Source organism: Trachemys scripta, chromosome 17 (genome assembly GCF_013100865.1).
Source record: "Trachemys scripta elegans isolate TJP31775 chromosome 17, CAS_Tse_1.0, whole genome shotgun sequence".
Taxonomy (NCBI): Eukaryota; Metazoa; Chordata; order Testudines; family Emydidae; genus Trachemys; species Trachemys scripta.
Window position 1 is genome coordinate 26,172,235 of NC_048314.1, and position 14,609 is coordinate 26,186,843.

At 39.9% G+C, this 14,609-nt stretch overlaps 1 protein-coding gene across 8 annotated transcripts in view; it reads left to right on the plus strand.

Annotated features, from left to right (window-relative positions):
* Window positions 1-14,609, plus strand: part of RALGPS1 (Ral GEF with PH domain and SH3 binding motif 1) — a 397,330-nt gene that overhangs the window by 322,171 nt on the left and 60,550 nt on the right. For all 8 annotated transcript variants that reach the window (XR_004648476.1, XM_034793617.1, XM_034793611.1 and 5 more), the window contains one exon: window positions 6,233-6,300. Coding sequence is in view for 7 of the 8 variants with exons in the window: in XM_034793617.1 (XP_034649508.1) it covers window positions 6,233-6,300 (68 nt within the window). In the remaining variant the exon portion in view is untranslated. The remainder of the gene's footprint in view (window positions 1-6,232; window positions 6,301-14,609) is intronic.

Consider the following 14,609-nt stretch of genomic DNA (forward strand, 5'->3'; position numbering starts at 1 on the left):
TCTCACAGATCTTGGGAGACAGACCTGTCCTCGCTTACAGACAACCCCCCAACCTAAAGCAAATACTCACCAGCAACCACACATCACTGAACAAAACCACTAACCCAGGAACCTATCCTTGTAACAAACCCCGATGCCAACTCTGTCCACATATCTATTCAAGTGACATCATCATAGGACCTAATCACATCAGCCATACCATCAGGGGCTCGTTCACCTGCACATCTACCAATGTGATATATGCCATCATGTGCCAGCAATGCCCCTCTGCCATGTACATTGGCCAAACCGGACAGTCTCTACGCAAAAGAATTAATGGACACAAATCTGACATCAGGAATCAAAATACTCAAAAACCAGTGGGAGAACACTTTAACCTGTCTGGTCATTCAGTGACAGACCTGCGGGTGGCTATATTACAACAGAAAAACTTCAAAAACAGACTCCAAAGAGAGACTGCAGAGCTAGAATTGATATGCAAACTAGACACAATCAACTCCGGTTTGAATAAGGACTGGGAATGGCTGAGCCATTACAGACATTGACTCTATCTCCCCTTGTAAGTACTCTCACACCTATTATCAAACTGTACTGGCCTAGCTTGATTATCACTTCAAAAGTTTTTTTTTCTCTTAATTAATTGGCCTCTCAGAGTTGGTAAGACAACTCCCACCTGTTTATGCTCTCTGTATGTGTGTATATATATCTCCTCAATATATGTTCCATTCTATATGCATCCGAAGAAGTGGGCTGTAGTCCACGAAAGCTTATGCTCTAATAAATTTGTTAGTCTCTAAGGTGCCACAAGTACTCCTGTTCTTCTTCTTGTTGTTTTTGTAGATACAGACTAAACATGGCTACTCCCTGATATTAGGAACTGGGTGTCTGGGTGCTGGAGATAGGTAACCTGCTAAGTTGTTTTCAGTTAAGTCTGCAGCTTTGGGGGCATGGACCAGACACTGGGCCTGTGTTGCAGCAGGCTAGTGTGTCTGGCTCAACAAGACAGGGTTCTGGAAGTCCCAAGCTGGCAGGGAAAATGGGCTCAGAGGTAATTTCAGCACATCAGGTGACAGTCCCAAGAGGGTCTCTCTGACCGGACCCGTCACAGGGGAACGTTGCCGGCATAGCTATGTGTGTCAGCATTGTGTTTTTTTTTACCCTCCTGACCAACATTGCTATGCTGACAAATGTTTGTAGTGTAGATTTAGCCAAATACACTTTCTCCATATTGTGTCCTATCTGCAGTGTACCTCAGAAGGACTGAGCACTACAGCTCAGTTGAAGTCACTGTGAAATGTGAGTACTCAGCACCCCTGAAATATAAGATCATTTTCGTAGTTTTCTTAATTCCTGTAACTGGTTAACTAATAAATGTTAACATGTGTGATTAATTCTCAGTGTGAGGGCCTCCAAATTCACATGCATTTGTTGGGCTATAGAGGAACTTGTGAATTTAGATCGCTTGCATTGTGTCTTGTGAAGAGCACCCTAATTTTAAGTTGTTTTTCTGACTTGGAGATGATATTATCAAGAGTATTAAGACATTACTGATCCTTTTTCATGGTGAGGACAAAGAAATAGTAGATGAAAAAGACATACAAGAACAGTGAAGGTACTCACTATGAACCTATACAGGAAATAGGATTCAAAGGATATTGTGACATTGTCAGTATCCTGTCATTGTCATGTTCCTGTGGTTGCCAGCGAAACTGCCTGCATGCATAGCTTTACCCTATTACAGCTAAGCAATGGAGTACTTTTATGTTTAGATTTTTATCAGGTATATGCTGAAGTAAATAGCATTGTTCTATCTCTTCCCCAAAAATATGCAAATAAAGATGTGATGTGTCACCATTTATGGAATGGCTGGTACTAGAGTGTTGAAAACTGACTGTTATGTCTCTGCCATTGCTTCTCGTTTGGTTAAGGAACAACTCAGTTATGTGAGGTCAGAGTAAAACACACAATCCATTTTGTATAAGCGCCTTGAATCCTAGTATAAAAGTTCATCCAATATACTCCGCTTGCCATTCAAATCTTCCACCATCAGCACATAGTCCAGTTCCAGCAAAAGACCAGAAAATAAACCATAAAATGTTTCAGTAAAAAACAGGCAGTCCCCACTGAAACAATAAAACTCTAGAATAGTAAGTAAAAGCTCTGACTCAAAAGTGAACAAAGTTGGGATCAAAAGAACGATGATATAGAAAATTATAAAGCACAGAATTAACAATTGTTGGAACATTTTCACAATCCTAGAGCCACAGGCACAGAGGATAAAGTCCCATTTTCAGGGACAAAACTCCAGTAATACCATCCCCTCATTACAGGGAATTCCCAGATGATAGATGTTTGTTATGACGTGATTAAAATAACACACTGGGAGGCTAACCAGTTGTACAAGACTCTTTTCCAAAATTCCTTCAGCCACAGCGGAAACAAGCTGTGGGTTATATTACTGTAACTTCCTCTGCAAAGCAGGGCTTTTGAAAGAAGCATGTCATTTTCTAGATACTGAGATCCCGCTGATGGGAATAAACAATGCCATCTCCTCCCTCAATGGAGAGGAATGTTTCATATCCACCTTGAAGCCTGTTGTTACAGAGATTTACAAGGATCATTTAATGGCAATGGACTATAAATTCTAGAGCACAGAACAGAACCCCTTCCAAGTTGTCAGTGAGTTGGAAGCAGGTAATCATTTTTGACATAGTGTGTCACTCCTCCATCCCTTTTCTTCATTTGATCCTTCCTAAATAGGATATAACCATTGATTTTAACATTCCAATCATGCAGATCTTCCCCCTAAGTTTCAGTAATACGAAGTAGGTCAAATTTATGCTCATAATTGAATAATTCCAATTTTTCTTTATTACCCATGCTCCTAGCTTTGATGTATAATTAAATAAAATGTTTCTTTTCTTCATGTCCACTGGTGTCTTGATTAATTACATTCTCAATATCTTTATTTTGTGGTAAATGGATGCTCTTTTGTTCCCTCTTTTTATCCTCCTCTTTTTTTATTAGTTTAACACCCCCTGACTACTCGTAGACTTTAAGGTCAGAAGGGACCATCGGGATCATCTAGTCTAACCTCCTTCACATTGCAAGCTACAGAACCTCACCCATCCTCTCCTTTAATAGACCCCTAACCTCTGGCTGAGTTACTGAGGCCCTCAAATCATGATTTAAAGACTTCAAATTACAGAGAATTTACCATGTACACTAGTTTAAACCTGCAAATGACCCATGACCCAGGCTGCAGAGGAAGGCAATCCCACCCTCCCCATACAGTCTCTGCCAAACTGAGCCGGGGTGAAATTCCTTCCCCATCCCAAATATGCGATCAGTTAGACCCTCAGCATGTGGCAAGACCCACCAGGCAGATACCTGGGAAAGAATTATCTGTAGTAATTCAGAGTCCTGCCCATCTAGTGTCCCATCTCCAGTCGTTGGGCATTTTTGCTACTGGCAGTTGCCAATGGGCCATATGCCATTGATGGCTGTCCCATCATACCAGCCCCTCTATAAATTTATCAAGTTCAGTCTTGAAGCCAGGTTAGGTTTTTTGTCCCCACTGCTCCCAACCTGTCCTGCAGGAAATTGGTTCTCCTACTGCTGAGATGGAGGCCATCCAAACTGTGAAGCCCCCTCTCTACACAGAAGATGGACCAATATTCCACAAAACCAAAACCTTCTGTCTTACATCGCTTAATTAGCCAGCAATTTACTTCCGGAATCTTTTGCCTTCTGTCTTCCTTTGCTTGTAGGACAGGAAGGATCTCCAAGAAGATCACTTGGACATTCTTCTGCTTCAGCACTGTTCTGCATTCCTTGATGTCATGTATAATCTGTAAAGTGCCCTGTAACACAGTGTCATTACTGCTATGATATGCACCATCACCAGAGGAACTTTGCCTGCCAGCTTCAGTAACATCTCTAATCTTAGAGTGATGTCTCATGTCTTGGTTCTGGACCCTGTTGTCCGCGTGTTCTTTACAGAACATTCTTTTCATTCTTCTTAGCATAAAAGCCTCATCAAGGGTCATCTGTCTTCCATGGATGGTTGAAGATCCACTTAAAATTGAAATCACTTTGTAGGATTACCTTAAACTTGGAGTTAACTTGGAGTCAAATTGCAACTCTCCATATTTTATAATGCCAGAGTCATTCCCATGGAAGCCAGGTGCCTAGATATTTCAGGCATAAGGCTCCTTATCCAAGTCTAATAACTTGATCCAAAGTTGGCTTTTTCATATTGATGTTTCTGTTGGGGTAGATCAAAATATATTTTTGAATTGGTCTAAGAAAAAATTTCACCTCTGATGTATCAACCTTTAAATAAAAGACTGATCAGGATTACAGACTTTTACAATGGAGACCAAACAACTTCCCTTAAATCCCATTATCTTCTACTGTTGTGCATTTTGTGGATATACATTTCTCTTTGTCATTACCCTGGTTTCACTATAATTCAGTGTGTCCTTTCCTGGATATCGTATTAACCTTATTTTTAATAAAGAAGCGTATATCTTGCCTGGATATTTATATTATTACACTATTTTCTAACGCCTGAATAATTGTCCATTGACCTGGTGTCAGCGTGATAAAACAGATGCTTTCCATTAAAGAACATTTCTCTGGACACTGGCCCTCACCATTGCACTGTTCTTTTTGCAGCAGAGCAGCAAAGAATTTTGGAATAGAAATGTTGTTGTCTTCGCACTCTAGAAAATCCAGTGTGACACTGGTTGCAATAAGAGCATTCTTGAGTTGTGTGTCAGGGATGAAAACCAGCATTTCTGGGATGTAATGTTTGTAGGCAGTGGTGGTGGTATGTTGTCCATTCTGCCTTCTGATGCACCAGATACATTGTTGAACCAAGTTATGTCAATATGTAACCCCTGGAATTGCCCTTTGAATATTGATAACAGCGCAACCCATTGCAAACAGGTGCAGCATAATCTGTCTCTGGAGTGATGCTGTGGATCATTTGAGGCTGTCTTGTCTGATGTGACAGCACTTTGCTCTGGGTGGGTTGCTGGTGAGGCAGCTGCTCTTCATTATACCCCCACAATCTTGCCATATGCTGAAGAATTAAGATGAGTAATGTTGTTTGTATGAATTTAAATACCCCAAGTAAAATTCCAGTCCTGTTCAAATTCTCCTCTCAAAAACACTGGTGCAGAACAGATGATCTGTGGGTGCCAGGATGAGGGGTGTATGTGTTAAACAAGAGGTGGCAGGAGGTAGATGCAACAGAATAAAGTGGACATTAGGAGGAGTGTTGAGATACTACAGCAATAAATATATTATAAATAAGGTTACGATTTAGTCACGGGTATTTATAGTATAAGTCATGGACAGGTCACGGGCAATAAACAAAAATTCATGGCCCCGTGACCTGTCCATACTATAAATATCCCTGACTAAATTTTGGTTGGGGACGGGGGGCCCTACGGGGGGGGGGGGAAGGGGAGGGGGGGAGGGGGGAAGGAGCGGCTGGCTGGGGGGCCGTCCAAGCAGCTGGCTGCAGAGCTGCTCCAGCAGCGGCAGTTGTGGCTGTCCCTGGGGTCACCTGAGCAGCAGGCCCCAGAGCCAGCTGCTTGGGTGACCCTGAGGTCAGCCACACTCGCTGTCACGGAAAGTCATGGAATCCGTGACTTCCGCGACCTCCTTGCAGGCAGGCAGAGTGATATGTTACAGTTAACATTACATTCTTGTAAATACATAAACCAACTATTAAACATTTACATTTATTCAGTATTATTTTCTTACAAACTCTTTCAAATCCCACAAAATAAGCCTTATTTTCATAAGTACACATAATTTACACATTTATAAAATAAATATTTCCTACCGCACAGTTCTCTGGGATCATGTAAGGATCCCTTCCCCCAACATGTAGAAAGAGAAGAATTCTTTCCCACTATGGTTCAGTCTTCTTTTCATGTCTGCATTTTCAGATTCATATTTTTGCTTTGACAAAGTATAAAAGATAAATTCACACTGACTTTTTAAACATATCTTTTAGTTTCTTAGGTGGATGTAAAGGGCAGAGGTTTACTTTTAGGAATCCTGGACCTGTTTTGTCATGAAGCTAAATAAATAAATGTTCTTTCAGATCAAACCAGACTTCCTACTTAAAATAAAATAATTAGTTTCTTCTGTTTACCTTTCTAACTTCAGTGAATGCTTTCACTACTGATGTGTCTAAAATCCTGTTTTCTAGATTATCCTTAAGAATTGAGCCAGGAAGCAGCTCTCCTCGACTGGTCTCCTCCAAGGAAGATCTTGCAGGTATAAAAAGTTGTTGTGAATATTTGAATCTCAACAACGTATCAATATTACATCTGTACTTACATAAATAATTCTCTCTAGTTTATGCAACTGGAGTTTCTAGGCTTGTTATGCCCATATAGTGAATCCAGTTCACATCAGCATTCTGCCTAGGGATTCATTGCATTTCAAATGGGAAAATTGCATTTTATTGTAATTAAATAGGTATGCTGAAAGAATTGTCAGAAAATCAATACCTCATTCGGAACTTCAGAGCATTGAGTGATGCAGATGATCCCAAAAATGTAATAGTTATAGAACTGTCAGTGATGAATTTTTCAGTAGTGAGCTCCTGACTTCAGTATATTTGTAATACCAAGTTTCAGAGTAGCAGCCGTGTTAGTCTGTATCCGCAAAAAGAACAGGAGTACTTGTGGCACCTTTGAGACTAACAAAATTATTAGAGCATAAGCTTTCGTGGGCTACTGCCCACTTCTTCGGATGCATATAGAGTGGAACATATATTGAGGAGATATATGTACACACATACAGAGAGCATGAACAGGTGGGAGTTGTCTTACCAACTCTGAGAGGCCAATTAAGTAAGAGAAAAAAAAATTTTTTTTTGAAGTGATAATCAAGGGGTACTTACCCCTTGTAAGTATTCTCACACTTTTTATCAAACTGTCTGTACTGGGCTAGCTTGATTATCACTTCAAAAAAAAATTGTTTTTCTCTTACTTAATTGGCCTCTCAGAGTTGGTAAGACAACTCCCACCTGTTCATGCTCTCTGTATGTGTGTATATATATCTCCTCAATATATGTTCCACTCTATATGCATCCGAAGAAGTGGGCAGTAGCCCACGAAAGCTTATGCTCTAATAAATTTGTTAGTCTCTAAGGTGCCACAAGTACTCCTGTTTTTTTTTTGTAATACCAAGAACAAGTGGTCACTTGGTAAAATAAATAACCAATCAGTTTAGAACAAATCACACGGCATATAGTTAGTCTGGAATTCACTGCCATGGGTGCTCAGAGTCAGATATTGTGGCAGCATCATAGAAATAACTGGATGATTGTATAACTGTTAATAACAATTGCAGGTGGTGAGCTAAGATGCTCATCAGATATTATGCTCCAGTGGTCAAGAAGGGATTTTTACCTTCTTATCTGCAGTAGAATGGCAAATCCTATCATCTTTTAAAAAATACGTAAAATCAAAACCTTTAGAAGTTATTCTTCTCTTGAAGAGATTGTAGATGAAACATGCATTCAGCATTGTTTGCCTAATGGGTTTATCGATCTCTAATTTCACCTGAAACTGGAAAATGAGCATTTCTGAGGTTAGTGGTTGGCAAGTTCCACATTTTTAATAGCCAGTATACAAGCCAAGTAGGTATTTTCCTCTGTACTTGTGAATAAGCACAGAGGTATTCCAGCACTATGTTTCCCTAGAGTTAATCCCTGGGGTTGGCCAACACAGGTTGGCAAGGGCGCAGTACTGCTAACCAAGTCTGTCTCCCCACCAGCCTTGTCACCACATCAGTTCCTGCCAGGGACCACCATGCCCGGTGGTATTACTCTGTGCTTCTTTGTCAGACTTGTTTCCATGGAGCAGTCCTCTAAGAGGTAGAGTATTTCTGACAGCTGAGCATTGATAAAGATTGCTAACTTATAAATAAGCATAATTTATCACTGAACACAAATGCTACGTAAGGAATAGATAGAGTATTTGTACATGAAACAGAAATTGGATGGATTCAGTGTTTGTTACAAACGTGCTTTTTCATTTGTACCTATCTAGTGAATAGAAATCAGGACTGTATCTCTTTCAATGTGCTTGATTCAGAGCAGTAAATAATAAATTAAGTTCTCTTCACATAGTTCTGTGTAAAGTAGCACATGAAACTAAGGAAGGGAGCTATATCACCTTGGGAAAGGATAAAGTAGTGTTGTAATAACTACCCGACATTATCTATTATCTGTCTATACAATAGACTTCCTAAGAGATCTTGGCTGGAGTCTGTTCCCCCAATATACAGACATGCTTCCTCATTATCTAATAAGACTTGTTTGGAAGCAGAATGAACGTGGTAACCACACAATACAGGCTATTGCCTCTTTTTGTCCTAATGAAAGGATTTGATATCAGTGACTTCAGACAACTTGGATGTTTCATTATTTTATTTCTAAGTGCTCTATTACCAGTTTTAAGGTAAAGTAACAACCTACACAGCTATGAGATTCCAGGTGGATCTGTGGGATTCAGTGGGATGCCGGGTACAACACACTGCTTCCCTTGACTTGACTGAATAGACACTGAGGATATTATGACACATAAAGTCATAGAAACGGAGCCTTGTTTTACCAAAACTAGGCAACATATTTGATTAAAGGGCCACTGTTGAGATTGGTTGGCCCAAAATGCGACTTACCTTTTTATTGCTCATATGTTTCCAGAAACTATGTCATTCTGTATGATGAGGGTTTGTGATTTGAGAGTAGTGGTTTGGAAAACAAATTCTTCAAAACCTGCTTGCCTTTATTTGATTAACCATGCAATAAGAAGCTCATGTGTGCAGTCTAGCCCTCATGGACAATAAATAACTAGTGTGTAACTAAGTGACCAGGAACAGCCCTATAATAACATGTTGGTACATGCAAGTGTGGGAAGGGGGTTATGTAACCAGTTTTTCTAAACGGTGAGGGAAAAATGCTTTTAAGAAACTGAAGTTTATCTTCATATCTTGGCAGTGTCCTTTTAAAATATATGAGATTCTTGGTAGATACAATGGTATTTAGTGTTCACTTGGGCTTCCTCTTGTTAATATCATGCTAGGATTCCAAATAGATTGTCGGCTCAGATATGTAATCTGGTCTTGTGTTGAAATATTTGGACTTTCTTGACAAATGAGGTAATTTTTACTAAGGTAGCCCCACAAGATGCTATGTTCAGCTGAAATATAAACATAGAATCATAGAACTGGAAGGGACCTTGAGAGGTCTTCTGGTCCAGTCCCTTGCACTCATGGCAGGACTAAGTATTAGCTAGACCAGTAGTTCTCAAAATTTTGTACTGGTGATCCCTTTCACATAGCAAGCCTCTGAGTGCGACCCCCCTTTATAAATATATCAAAAAGTGTTTTTAATTTAACACCATTATAAATGCTGGATGCAAAGCGGGGTTTGGGGTGGAGGCTGACAGCTTGCGACCCCCCCATGTAATAAACTTGCAACCCCCTAAGGGGTCCTGACCCCCAGTTTGAGAACTCCTGATCTAGACCATCCCTGACAGGTGTTTGTCTAACCTGCTCTTAAAAATCTCCAAAGACAGAGATTCCACAACATCCCTAGGCAATTTATTCCAATGCTTAGCTACCCTGACAGGAAGTTTTTCCTAATGTCCCACCTAAATCACCCTCGCTGCAATTTGAAGCATTTCTTCTTGTCCTATCCTCAAAGGTTAAGGAGAATTTTTTCCTTCCTCCTTGTAACAACTTTTTATGTATTTGAAAACTGTTAACCATTCCCCCCACCCCTTCTTCTCCAGACTAAACAAACCCAGTTTTTTTCAATCTTCCTTCATAGGTCATGTTTTCTAGACCCTTAATATTGTTGTTGCTCTTCTCTGGACTTACTCCAATTTGTCCACATCTTGCCTGAAATGTGGTGCCCTGAACTGGACACAATACTCCAATTGAGACCTAATCATCCCACAGTAGGGCAGAAGAATTACTTCTTGTGTCTTGCTTACAACACTTCTGCTAATACATCCCAGAATGATGTTTGCTTTTTTTTGTAACAGTGTTGCACAGTTGACTCATATTTAGCTTGTGATCCACTATGACCCCAGATCTACTTGGGGATTAGGTCCTGCTTTGAGCAGGGGATTGGACTAGATGACCTCCTGAGGTCCCTTCCAACCCTGATATTCTATGATTCTATGATTCTATCTCTTCTGCTGTACTCCTTCCTAGGCAGTCATTTCCTATTTTGTATGTGTGGAACCGATTGTTCCTTCCTAAATGTAGTACTTTCCATTTGTCCTTATTTCATCTTGCTTACTTCAGACCAATACTCCTGTTTGTCCACATCATTTTGAATTTTAATCCTACCCTCCAAAGGACTTGTAACCCTTCCCAGCTTGGTATCGTCAGCAAATTTTAAAAGTGTACTCTCAATGTCATTATCTACATTCATTGATGAAGATATTGAATAAAACTTTCACATTTGGGTTCCTAAAGTTAGGCACCTAATAAGTTTCCTGATTTTTTCCTATGTGTATTGAGCACCCACAACTCTCACTGAGGTCAATAGATATTGCTCATACTTAGCAGCTCTGAAAATCAAACCAGCTTTGTACGTGTTTTTGGCATCCTAGTTTGAAGGTGTTGGCCCATACTCCATTTCCCCAGTACAGTACACATGCTAATGACACTAAACTGCAGATGACACTAAACTGGGAGGAGTGGTAGATACACTGGAGGGTAAGGATAGGATACAGAGGGACCTAGAAGAATTAGAGGATTGTGTCAAAGGAAATCTGATGAGGTTCAACAAGGACAAGTGCAGAGTCCTGCACTTAAAAGAATCCCATGCACTGCTACGGAATAGGGACCAAATGGCTAGGCAGCAGTTCTGCAGAAAAGGACCTAGGGGTTACAGCGGACGAGAAGCTGGATATGAGTCAACAGTGTGTCCTTGTTGCCAAGAAAGCTAACGGCATTTTGGGCTGTATAAGTAGGGACATTGCCAGCAGATCGAGGGATGTGATCATTCCCCTCTATTCGACATTGGTGAGGCCTCATCTGGAGTACTGTGTCCAGTTTTGGGCCCCACACTACAAGAAGGATGTGGAAAAATTGGAGAGAGTCCAGCGGAGGGCAACAAAAATGATTAGGGGGCTGGAGCACATGACTTACGAAGAGGGGCTGAGGGAACTGGGATTGTTTAGTCTCCAGAAGAGAAGAATGAGGGGGGATTTGATAGCTGCTTTCAACTACCTGAAAGGGGGTTCCAAAAAAAGATGGATCTAGATTGTTCTCGGTGGTACCGGATGACAGAACAAGGAGTAATGGTTTCAAGTTGCAGTGGGGGAGGTTTAGGGTGGATATTAGGAAAAACTTTTTCACTAGGAGGGTGGTGAAGCACTGGAATGGGTTACCTAGAATCTCCTTCCTTAGAGGTTTTTAAGGTCAGGCTTGACAAAGCCTTGGCTGGGATGATTTAGTTGGGGATTGGTCCTGCTTTGAGCAGGGGGTTGGACTAGATGACTTCCTGAGGTCCATTCCAACCCTGATATTCTATGATTCTAATCACTGTGAAAAATCTGGTACATTCAGAAAGAATTTCTGCATTGGTACTGTGATCTCAGCCTCAGTTTAGGGGTGATAGTGGACTTAGGCATCAGATTGCAGTGTTGTATGAAGAAAAAAAAACGGCCCATGTACTTTTGAACTGTATATACAAAGACACCATATCACAGCCTAAGGAGCCCTTCTCTGCATTATAATGTTCTACTCTGGGGACCTCATTCCCAGAAAGATATTGACAAACTGGCAGAAATTCATAAGTACAATAAAAATAGTTGCAGAGCTGGAGAAATTATTTTACAGGGAGGCATTAATAGCTAAATCCATAAGGAAAGGAAGTGGTGAAAGTACCAGAAGTTGGAACATTTACAACTGAACTGGACAAAAAAATGTGTAAACATAAACTATAAAAGAATCCTGCACTATCCATGGAATGTGGAAGGGATGATCTAATAAGTCACTTTTCTAGATCAGCATTTACCTCTTAGCCCTTGAAACTAGAGCTAAAATAATTCATAATGAATAATTCATCTTCAATAATTGTCTGCCCGAATCTTCTCCTGTGGGATGTGCATGCAACTTTGGTGTTTAGCCAAAAACTCTAGAAAACAAATAGATATTATGTGAGGTATGTGCATCCTTTCTCATGGGTTTGAATATTTAGTCCTGAGATTTTATATTGAGCAATGACCCCAATCCTCTCTCAATCTCTGTTCAAACTCCATAGTTAGCAGTTAGTGAGCAGCAGAACCGACTGGTCTTTAGTCTGCACTTTGCTGCATCCTCTCAGTAATCAGTGGAAGTGTAGCTGTTAGTTTTTTGTGTATTTTTTAGGGTCGTCAAGCGTTAAAAAAATTAATCGCGATTAATCGCACTGTTAAACAATAATAGAATACCATTTATTTAAATATATTTGGATGTTTTCTACATTTTCAAATATATTGATTTCAGTTACAACACATAATACAAAGTGTACAGTGCTCACTTTATATTTATTTTTTATTACAAATATTTGCACTGTAAAAAAAGAAATCGTATATTTCAATTCACCTACTATAAGTACTGTAGTGCAATATCTTTATCATGAAAGTTGAACTTATAAATGTAGAATTATGTACAAAAAAAACTGCATTAAAAATAAAACAAGTCCACTCGGTCCTACTTCAGCCAATCGCTCAGACAAACAAGTTTGGTTACATTTGCAGGAGATAATGTTGCCCACTTCTTGTTTACGATGTCACGTGAAAGTGAGAACAGGTGTTCGCATGGCACTGTTGTAACCGGCGTCACAAGATATTTATGTGCCAGATGCACTAAAGATTCATATGTCCCTTCATGCTTCAACCACCATTCCAGAGGACATGCATCCATGCTGATGATGGGTTCTGCTTGATAACAATCCAAAGCAGAGAGGACCGATACATGTTCATTTTCATCATCTGAGTCAGATGCCACCAGCAGAAGGTTGATTTTCTTTTTTGGTGGTTCAGGTTCTGTAGTTTCCGCATCGAAATATTGCTCTTTTAAGACTTCTGAAAGCATGCTCCACACCTCGTTCCTCTCGGATTTTGGAAGGCACTTCAGATTCTTAAACCTTGGGTCGAGTGCTGTAGCTATTTTTAGAAATCTCACATTGGTACCTTCTTTGCGTTTTGTGAAATCTGCAGTGACAATATTCCTAAATCAAACAACATGTGCTGGATCATCATCCAAGACTGGTATAACATGAAATATATGGCAGGATGCGGGTAAAACAGAACAGGAGACATACAATTCTCCCCTGAGAAGTTCAGTCACAAATTTAATTAACGCACTATTTTTTTAACGAACATCACCAGCATGGAAACATGTCCTCTGGAATGGTGGCTGAAGCATACAAATGTTTAGCATATCTGGCATTTAAATACCTTGCAATGCTGGCTACAAAAGTGCCATGCGAATGCCTGTTCTCACTTTCAGGTGACATTGTAAATAAGAAGCAGGCAGCAGTATCTCCTGTAAATATAAACAAAGCGATTGAGTGAACAAGAAGTAGAACTGAGTGGACTTGTAGACTCTAAAGTTTTACATTGTTTTGTTTCTGAATGCAGTTGTGTAACAAAAAAAAATTTTGTTTACAAAAAAATTTGTAAGTTACACTTTCACTACAGTACTTGTATGAAGTGAATTGAAAAATACTATTTCTTTATCGTTTTTGCAGTGCAAATATTTGTAATGAAAACTAATATAAAGTGAGTACTGTACACTTTGTATTCTGTGTTGTAATAGAAATCAATATATTTGAAAATGTAGAAATACATCCAAAAATATTTAATAAATTTCAATTGGTATTCTATTGTTTAACAGTGCGATTAATCGTGATAAATTTTTTTAATCGCAGTTAATTTTTTTTAGTTAATCGCGTGAGTTAACTGCGATTAATCAACAGCCCTAGTATTTTTTCATTATAGTTTTTTTTTTAAGTGTGTTGCTTTTTCACCACTCTTGTTAGTTTTAAAGACCCCACTTGGGCATGGTAGCAGGTTTGAGCATTGGCCTGTTAAACCTAGGGTTGTGAGTTCAATCCTTGAGGGGGCCACTTAGGGATCTGGGGCAAAAATCAGTATTTGGTCCTGCTAGTGAAGGCAGGGGGCTGGACTCGATGACCTTTTGAGGTCCCTTCCAGTTCTATGAGATAGGTATATCTCCATATATTATATTATCTTTGGACTGCTCTTGCTCCAATGTTAATGAAGTAGCCTGGGAAGACTGAGTACTCTCTTGGTGGTATCTATTCCAAAGTCTCATGCTGAAGCTTTCAGCGGCATGGAACCATGGATTCAAAGACTTTTGAGGAAAAAATCAAAGCTGGTCAAGCAGTCAGGTGCCTTTATCCAAAGGACTTTCTTTGCTGAGAGCAGCATTGCGGCTTGGGAGCTGGTGTGGATAATGTTTTCATATCAGATGTTCTCATTGTTACTCCAGTGCCATCATTCTGATTCCGTCCACTCACTCTTTAAAACTAGAATTCAAGACTT